Source organism: Emys orbicularis, chromosome 11 (assembly GCF_028017835.1).
Source record: "Emys orbicularis isolate rEmyOrb1 chromosome 11, rEmyOrb1.hap1, whole genome shotgun sequence".
In the NCBI taxonomy this organism is placed as follows: Eukaryota; Metazoa; Chordata; order Testudines; family Emydidae; genus Emys; species Emys orbicularis.
The window spans coordinates 68,381,996-68,391,853 of record NC_088693.1 but is presented as its reverse complement, the minus strand read 5'-3'; the positions used below and the strand labels follow the sequence as shown (position 1 = coordinate 68,391,853).

The window sequence follows — 9,858 nt, the reverse complement described above, 5'->3', positions numbered from 1 at the left end:
CCCCTAATTGTGCATTTCTTTCACAGAGATAAAAACTTCTCAACCTGAGAAGCCCTTTCAGGCACAAGTTAGCATATGATAAACACCAAAACAAACTGTGAAGCAATAAAAAGAAATGTACCTTGTATCTCTGTATGTCACTGAAACCTGAAACTGATCAATTCCCTGCCCAGGAAGTAAGAACTCCTGCCGTAGTTGATGAATTAGCTCTATTCTTTCCGCAGCTTGTGGGAAGCCAACCTGTGAAGCCAGAAGCTTCAATTTAAGTGCCCAGGTCAACTGAATGCAATCCATTGTTTTAGAAACTTGAGAACAGAAGATTCCATTGGCTGCTGGTTTTCAGCTGAATAAATATAACCAATCAAATACATTTTAAGACTGGCCTTTATAATGTTTCTTCTCTTTCTTGGAAAACCTGTGTCAGTTAGACCGAGACATCTCTTTATCGAGATGTGTGTCCGGGAAACAAACTTTAACTCTACTGAGTATTTTAGAGTAAATATATTTTATAGGGTGATTTTGACTACTTCTGAATTTTACAATGAGATTTGCATTTGGAACCTTACATAGAATTAAGTTTGATGAATGCAAAAGGATACTGTCGATACTTGTAGGGTTTAATTGTTATTCCTTTCCTCTCTCTTGGCTGTAACAGTCCCGTAGAGATGTGGAACTGAAAAGCTTTCCCAACTAGTTACCACACTTTCTATACGGAAAAGTTCTTGTTTCTTTTGGAACACCTGGCAACATGCCTCTGCTTCATGTGAATTGCTGTGTGTGTAGTGACAGCCTTCGTGATTTCTGTGAAGCTCTGTTATCTCCAGTAAGACTAACGCCCAGGAATGATGGATGGGGTATTTTTTAATTCTGCTCTTTGGGAGACTAAACGTATCTAGGGAAGCATGTTACTTTCTGGGAGCTGATAAGTTACCTTTGAAATCTGGATGTATTTTACTACATACAAAAAAGAAATTCATTGAAATGAAAGGGAGATTTTCCTGACTATGGGAAAGATTTGGGAACATAAAACATGAGAGAAATATCAATTATCTAGTCCTCCTCCACCCGTTCTAATAGTAGTGTACTCAAATTGCAGCTAGTTTAAGGAAATTTAGATTTCCCACAAGGTTACTTCAGTGAGATCACTTTACATTGTTGCAGCAAATACTGAGTTTAGTTGGTCATTTGGTGGGACAGAGAAACCACTTCAAACAAAATGGGAAAATCTTGGCCCAGAACTCATACTGAACTTTTAGGGGTAGAAAAAGTCTGGATCACTTTTAAAAAATCCCCTCCTCACATCTTTGTGCTTTCTGGTTTAAGCCAAGAGTGGAAGTGAAAACAAATAATGACAAAAGGCTGTTCTTGCATCCTGGTCTGGGCATCACCAGGACCTGCTGGAACTCTGGCAATTAAAAGGCTGCACTAGTGACAAACAGCTAACAAATGAGTGGTTAAAAAAAGAAAAGTCCGTCAGTCTCTTCTTCTCCTTCACACCCCTCCTTAGGATCTACCTCTGCCAAATCCACCAGTGATTGCTGGCTGGAGGTCAGATGGCACTTCCTTTAGCTTTTTGTTTTTAAATCACACCTACTTAATTTTAAGCACCTAAATAATCCCACTGAAGCCATGTTAGTGAAGATAATCATGTCGGTAAGTTTCAGAGTAGCAGCCGTGTTAGTCTGTATCCGCAAAAAGAACAGGAGTACTTGTGGCACCTTAGAGACTAACAAATGCATATGCATCCGAAGAAGTGGGCTGTAGCCGACGAAAGCTTATGCTCTAATAAATTTGTTAGTCTCTAAGGTGCCACAAGTACTCCTGTTCTTTATGTCGGTAAGTGTTTGCAGGATCAGGGCCCTAGACTGTCAGGTCTCTGGGGCAGGACCAGGCCTTCGTATGTGTGTGTTCAATGCCTGGCACAACAGGATGCTACAGGAATATTAAATACAGTCATAATAAATTGTCTGAGAATGTAGTGACTATTGTTCTGTGTTTGTACAGCACCTAGCACAATGGACTTCTGGTCTAAGAGCAGGGCTCTTAGGCACTATGATAATACAAATAATTAATAATACTAACCACTAAGTTTAAGGATGATCTTCACTGTACTGGGGTGAGTTTCACCCTTAGGTTATGTCTACCAATTCGAGCTGGAGGGGTAATGCCCAGCTTGGAGACATACCCCCGTTAATTCTGATCGAGGCAGTGCGCAAATAATAAAGTAACGGCAGCGGCACGAGGAGTGGGAGGGACTAGCTGCCCCGAGATCCCACCTGAGACTCTAGGGATGCACTTGGGGCTGCTCGCTTCCCCCGCTGCTTGTGCTGCCACGGCTACACTATTTTCAGTGAGGTAGCTCAATCGGAGTCAGCCTGGATATGTCTCCTCAAGCTGGGCATCGCCCCCTCCCCCAGCTCAAAGTGTAGACATACCAATAGTGGTGAAGGCAGAATCCTGCATGCCTTATAATTTATGCATGTCTCGTTGGCAATCCTTCCATATGGCTGTCTATCCCCTCTTGGTAGGTGCTTTTTAACTATTTAGTGTCCTTTTGATCTCTAAGCTCCCAGCCTGGCAAAACAACTTTTGAGCTGGAGCCTGGAAGTTGGTTATTATCCTGTAATTGGCCCCTAGTGTTTGTCGGGAGGTTTGCTTGTACGTAGCTATCGTGTTGCTTTCTTGGTTGTTTTTCTGGCAGTCCCCTATTAAGCTAGATCTATACATTCTACAGGAAGATTTTATAATTCACAATACAATAACTGCCCCTCACTGACCAGCTCACATACAGTGTTCATAAAATCACTACATCTCAATATTAGATTATTACATAGCTCTATGCCCGTCTATCTTAGAAACTTAGGGCCAGATTTTCAAGTGCTCAGCACCCACCAGTGGAGTCAGATGTTCAAGAGAGCTCATTCATGGCGAGATTTTCACGCAGAGCTAGGCACCCAAGGTGCTGAGATTTCTAGAAAATCCCGTCAGTTATTTTGGTGCTTAAAGGTGAGTTCTTCTGAAAATCTGTCCTGTAATAACAAGTTCTGTAATTGGCATGTTTTGGGCTGGTCTCTACTTCACTTAATGTGGAGTGTGGACAGTAATACTTATCTACCTGTTAAAGCTCTTTGAGGGCTCTGGATGAAAGATGCCTACAACATTATTGCTGTTCCTGTTTGCTTACCCCATTGACAGGGAATTACATATAGCAGTTGATCTTGCTTGATTTTTACTCAGTAGGATTATAAAGCCTTCTAAAAATCTCTCAGCTGTTAGGTAACATGTTTATTGCATATTCCATATATGATCCAATCTCTGCAGCCTTCTATGTGGGAAAGGGTCCTTAATTTCTTCCAATATTTATTGAATGATGGCCAGACAGAACACCAAGCTTTTCCTCTCTAAACAGGAAACAACAACCCCGCGAAAGCCCTTCTAATATTGATAGTGTTTGATTTCATGCTTCCTTTGTCTCCCATTGAATAGAATGGGAGTTTTGCCATTGACTTTATTGGGATCTTAATCAAATATTTTAAAGATGATAACATCAGTTATAAGTAGATACCAAAACCAGGATTTTTCTTCTGGCTATAGGGTCATTGCTGGATTTTTCATTCATGGCCCTTTGCAGCCCAGAACACAAACACTCCTTATCCCGTTCTCTACCTGGGTTCCATTAGAGCAAACTCCCATGGTCTCCAGGAACCTGAAACAAGAAATAGAGGAAGGGTCACTTACTTTGTCATTGTATAGATTGACTCATGTCCTACAAGAGGCAGAGGTGACAGCCAGTTCTTAGCATCACAGCCTAAGACATACCTGTCCCACCCAAAACATTCTACTCTTATCAGAAAAATGGATACACAAAAGGTAATTCAAGAGAAACTTACTATGTCTAAAGCAGTTTTAGCACATTATCTGTGCCAGTCACTCACCATAATTACTAAAGACTGTATGGTAGGCTGCCCGTATGTGAAACTCCTTTTGGTGTTACTGGGTTTGTATGAAGAGACTGAAGCCACCATATAGCCCAAGAGATTGTGGTTTATTGGGTTTAAGCTGGAACTAGGAGCTCAAGCTCTCAATATTTTATTCCTTTGCTAATTAAACTTGAGGATGTCCCAGAAGTAAATACTCAGTATCAAGTACCAGAAGGAGGAAATTAGCTAAGTTGCCTATTTTATGATGGATCAAGCTAGACTTCACCTTTGACAGCAATGCACATAGGGGATTCTGGCAGAAATACTGGGCCATAACCCCAGCTGGTTTAAGTTGGCATAGCACTATTGAAGTTAATGGGGCTTTGCTGATTTAAGCCACTTGAGGATCTGGCCCATAAAAAGCCAATGGCTCACAATACTCATCCAGAGCAATGACTCCCCCGCCCTTCCCGTCGTGAGACAGGTTAGTTTTACCCTACTGACGATGTGCTGTTGCAATAGTAATCCTGCTCAGTGCGAGAGGAACCGCAGATTCAGACATTTGGTGTATGTATAAGTAGGGGCATTGCCAGCAGATCGAGGGACGTGATCATTCCCCTCTATTCGACATTGGTGAGGCCTCATCTGGAGTACTGTGTCCAGTTTTGGGCCCCACACTTGAAGAACGATGTGGAAAAATTGGAGGGCAGAGGGCAACAAAAATGATTAGGGGGATGAAGCACATGACTTCCGAGGAGAGGCTGAGGGAACTGGGATTGTTTAGTCTGTAGAAGAGAAGAATGAGGGGGGATTTGATAGCTGCTTTCAACTACCTGAAAGGGGGTTCCAAAGAGGATGGATCTAGACTGTTCTCAGTGGTACCAGATGACAGAACAAGGAGTAATGGTCTCAAGTTGCAGTGGGGGAGGTTTAGGTTGGATATTAGGAAAAACTTTTTCACTTGGAGGCTGGTGAAGCATTGGAATGGGTTACCTAGGGAGGTGGTGGAATCTCCTTCCTTAGAGGTTTTTAAGGTCAGGCTTGACAAAGCCCTGACTGGGATGATTTAGTTGGGGATTGGTCCCGCTTTGAGTAGGGGGTTTGATTAGATGACCTCCGGAAGTCCCTTCCAACCCTGATATTCTATGATTCTATGATTCCCCCAGCGCTGAAGGAGTTATTGTGACCTCACTCTTCACCTATGTCGTACAAGCAAGCTGCCCACATTCTGTTTGTTTTCTTAATTGTTTTTACCTTTGTTCAGTTTTTTGGAGGAGGGATTTTGCTGCTTCAGGGTCGCTCCTCAGAAAGGCTTGATACATGGAGAAGGACTGGAATAGCCCGATCACCCCAGAGACGGATAAGGGAATTTTGTCTAAGATCTGGGTAACTCTGCAAAAGTGGGAAGAAACCAGAGCATTGGAGAAGTAAGTCTGGAGGGTAATGGAGCTATGCTGATTTATACAAGATGAGGATCTGGCTCATGTGGATTATTAAGATGTGGGGCATGATCTGTTATCCCTTCCCCTTTTTGGACATTTGGTTATGGGGAAACCTCTCCCATTTGATGAAGAGGCCACACAGATGAACCAGACAGACCAGGGACTGGAGAGGTGTTTGAAGGAGGTCGGAACAAATTATCTCAGTGCTACCTGCTAGCCTTAAACTCTATGAATCTTCTGCAACCTGCAGTCTCAAAGTGAACACCAATGACTGCCACCAAGTGCCCAACATTCCAGGGCTCACACAGCCCACAATGCAAAAAGATTACATAAAATTCAGTTTTGTTCTTGTCTTCTCACCTCTTCTTGTCTGGAAAAGGCAAGGACTGAAACACCTCTTTATACTCTGCAATCACAAGATTTACTTTTTCATCTGCATATTTAAGAAGCAGGTCCTGGGTCTGTGAACAGAAACAGCAAAAATGTTACGTAAGGCCTTGATCCTCCACTCCATCTGAGCTGCACTCCCTGACCCCCCCCCAACTACCCACCCATTATTGTTTGTACTGGATAGAATCTCTTTCTGCTGGGTTGGTATAGTAATGTTCTTTTCCAGAGAATTCCATGAAAAACTGCCCTACTTCAAAATGGTGGACAGAACTTCTTCCATTGTTCTTACTGGGACTTAGGCCATAAGGCTGACCTCGGTTAAGATGCCCTCCATCAAAATGATCACTGCCCACCCAGTAAGAATGAAGCCACCTCAGGGAAGATGATGGCCACCTGTGCCATCAGGAAGCAGATAGGAATATTGTGACAACCAAGTGAATGGAGACAGCAGCCATCTTTGTTGAGGCATCCTGTAGCCTTACCCATAGATAGCCATCTCAAAATGGCCCCCTAACTGAGTGACACTATGGAGGTGGGGGAAGACAGAAAGCTAACATGTCTTTACAATCAGTTCAATCTAAAGAGACCATAGCATTATAATGCCTTAGTCAGAAATCTATGGGTATTACATGGTATCTATAGAGGACAGAATTAATGTTTTTTTGGGTACCTTGCCTGAGTCATTTCCTTTCTTTAAGGAAGGTAAGTCTAACAATAACTCTGAATGTCCTGGTTTGTAATACTTTGTTAGGGGAAAATTACAACAGCCACTAATATATTTTATCCCAAGTTATTCATATGTACCCTGAGCCATACCTCAATGTGAAGGTAGTTTTGGTCTGGGATTAGGTTTTATGTGATGGACACTGCCTGAACACAAGCCAGCCTTCCCAAATGTACCACTTCACCCTGCACCGTTCCATTAGGGCTGGATCCAAATCTCAGTGGAGTGAAACGACTCTTGCTTACTTCCTTGGACTTTGGCTCAGGCCTTACATACAACCCCAAGGCTACATTAAAAGAACATTATTCAGGATACAAAGTCAAGTACTCAAAGTTAGAAAATGCCAGAATTAAGGTTGATTGTGTAACCGTAATTTGCCCCCTTTGTACATCTGCTCTATGACACAGTCTTTAAATTACATGATTGAATACTATTTTTTCCACAGGACCTCTGCCTCACGCAGTGCACAAGATGGACAATGCTCACATAATGAGCAGCTATTCAATATTTTGCCTTATCCTCATTGTTCAACGTGTGGCCTCACGCTTTATTTCCTGCATACTATTCAAACCCTGCCATGCACAGTTATTAATTTCTGAGTGGGCTTGTCTGTGGCGCTCACCACCATAGTGTTTGAGTGCTTCACAAACTTTAACCATCCCAGCCTCCATCCCCAAGCTCCTCATCCACCTCAGACTTCCCCCTCATCTCCCTCTCAGGCACCTTGTCTCACTCTCCTTGCCCAAGCAGGTCTAGCCGCCAGCCTGGAGCCCACTGTATGCCAAATTACCCTGTTCTCACTGGGTCCCAGTCGCAGACTCCCCGCCCTCCCAAAGCTCCTTGTCCCAATCTACTTCCTCTAACTCCACCACCATGACTCATGTCCTCTCTGAACTGAGCCAGGCATGCTGCCTGGGCATAAGCAGGGCACCACTGAAGACAGTGTCCCTGCTGTGAGGACTGGTGCCCAGCACCATAGTGACCTGCAGCAGGGAACGTCCAGCTCAGCCCCAACAGCTTCAGGATGGAGCATACTCAATTGCTGCGTGGGGACGGTGCACTCACAGTCGGTGGGCGAGCAGCAGGAGCTGTGAGGAGCTGGAGCATGCTCACTGCAGATGGAAGCTTTGGAAAATTTAGCGGCCAAACCCTCTACTGAAAATGTTCAAGCTGAAATTTTTCAAAGACTTATAACTTGGCCAAGTTCGGGTGGTTTTCCCATGGGGAAAAAATCAGAAGGCACATGCCTCACACAACCCCTCTGCAAATTTCAAACCGCAAGGAGGAGCTAGAGATTCTCAACACCACGGGTATAAGAATTTGTTTTGAAATGGGCAAAGGCACCTATTATTCTCTATTTCTGTTTTTTGGAAATGGCTGACTGTTTTTGCTGTGTCAGACAGGCAGAAAGGAACATTTCAACCCAAATGGTTAAGGTCCGGCAAAGTTATAAACAGCTGAAAACAGGGTCTTATACAGGAAAGTGTCTGGCAACCTTAAAATATACACTATACACTTCCCACCATATGGCGTGGTTTTTTTTTTTTTTTTAAGGATTGTTTTCTTCTCCCACCTCAGTGAAGATTTCCGTAAGCCTCTCCGAGCAGTCTTTATAGTGCATACTGAAGTCTGTAGTGTAGGTGATAAGGGCCACACAGCCACGTGGCTTGAGAACTCGATCCACTTCTTTCATGAACCTCGGCAGATCAAACCAGTGGGCAGCTGTAAAAGCAGTAATGAGGTCCACAGAACCATCCTCAAATGGCAGCTCCTCTGCAGGGCACACACTATAAAGGGAAACAGGGAAGATATTTCAAATGGGAAGAAGGAGTCTCTACTGGGGCCTGACGTGCATGCAACTTGTCACGTGTGGACTCTGCTGAGAGGAAATGTGGTGTTGTTGAAAATCTGACATTGAAAAGTCTAACTTTTTTGTTCTCTTGGAACTGAAGAGTGATTTGGCCTAAGAATGTCAGCCCAAGTTTTCAAAATTGGAGCTCCAAAATCCATATTTAGGCATTTAATTAGGAGCGGCCTGATTTTCAGAAGCTGAGCACCTGCAGCTCCTGCCGACTTCAGATGGAGTTGTGAGTTCTGGGTACTTTGTGAAAAAGCAGGCCCAATATACTTGAAATCAGGCACCTAAAAATGACTGGCCTCGTTTGAAAATGCTGGCCTGTATCTGTCCTGTTCACGAAGTGTGGCTTTGTGCAAAGGTCAGCGCTCAGGACACACCCAAAGGGGAAGCATCCTTTTACAGAACACTTACTGGTAAGAAACATTTGGGAAGGAAGCAGCTTGTTTGGCTGCCTCTATTTGAGCTTCACTGATGTCTGTTCCAACCACCTTCTCAAAACGAGCTGCGAGTACGCGAGTGCTTTGTCCCGACCTGCAGCCGACATCCACTGCCAGCCGAATGGGGTCTGCTTTCTGAGGAGAGAACAGCCACGTCTCAGCAAGCGGAGCACAAATTCTTATGAAGAGCCAAATCTTAGTCCTCTGTACACCCCTATACACATACCTAGTCCTAGTCACAGAGTAACGGCTTTGATACTCCAGGTAATTAGAGTAACCTTTGTAGTATCCTATTGGTTTCACTCCTACTGCATTCTATAGGTCTTCTCCACAGTAGAAATAATAACATGTATTCTCAGTCTAGGGCCTGCCTGTCTCACTTACCTTTTCTTCCAGGTAGGAGAAGATGACACTTTGGAGATTTTCAGGGGGAGAGAATCTGTATTTCAGATAGGAAACTGCATGATCTCGTGCCTCGAACAAACGCACAGCCATGTTCCAGCAAACTGGCACCTAAGGGGATTAGGCAAATTCACTTTGTTACATTAGCCATAAGATCAAACTCCACTGACTATGTAATTATCTCTATTAAATATTACTCAAGTTAGGTACTGAAGTTCTAACCTTTGGAATCAGCTAATGGCAAAGATACTTCATGTTCAGTTTGGGTCAGTGAACTTTATTTTTCAAGTGTCTTGGGCTTGGGTATAGGTGGTAAATGTAAAAAGCAGAATACAGGGGTTTGTGGGAGGAAATACGATATGGGCCAGATCATCTAGTGCTGGAAATCAAAAGGGAAGTGGACCATGCTGATTTGCACCAGCTGATTATCTGGGCCTATGTTTACAGCAGGGTTGGTCAAAATACGTCACATTATTTTTTGTCAAAAATACACTTTTTAACTGACTAATGTGGTATTTTCTTTTTTTGTTATTTTAAAATACCTTTTACTATTAATTTTTTTTGGTTTTTCTTATTTTCTTTTACCCCCTGTCCTCCCTGGTTTTACTCCTCACTCATTTTTGAAAATAGTCTTCCTCCCCCCTCTGAAATAACTGTGGGGGTGGGGAAGAAAGAGAAAAAAAAG

At 43.3% G+C, this 9,858-nt stretch overlaps 1 protein-coding gene across 1 annotated transcript; it reads right to left on the bottom strand.

Moving 5' to 3' along the window:
* Positions 1-3,537: 3,537 nt before the first annotated feature.
* On the bottom strand, positions 3,538-9,266 carry LOC135885910 (putative methyltransferase DDB_G0268948). The gene is made up of 6 exons (XM_065413839.1): positions 9,156-9,266; positions 8,746-8,906; positions 8,050-8,263; positions 5,723-5,823; positions 5,175-5,312; positions 3,538-3,706 (listed from the first exon to the last, which is right to left on the bottom strand). Exons 1-6 carry the CDS (start codon positions 9,264-9,266, stop codon positions 3,616-3,618), a joined length of 816 nt encoding a protein of 271 aa, XP_065269911.1. The 3' UTR covers positions 3,538-3,615.
* Positions 9,267-9,858: the final 592 nt, after the last annotated feature.

Coding starts and splice junctions, on each gene's coding strand:
- LOC135885910 (XM_065413839.1), bottom strand. CDS start 9,266: ATGGCTGTGCGTTTGTTCGAGGCACGAGATCATGCAGTTTCCTATCTG. Junction 8,264..8,745: donor TTCCCAAATGTTTCTTACCA/GTAAGTGTTCTG, acceptor TTCCCTTTATAG/TGTGTGCCCTGCAGAGGAGC. Junction 3,707..5,174: donor CTCCAAAAAACTGAACAAAG/GTAAAAACAATT, acceptor TTCTTGTTTCAG/GTTCCTGGAGACCATGGGAG.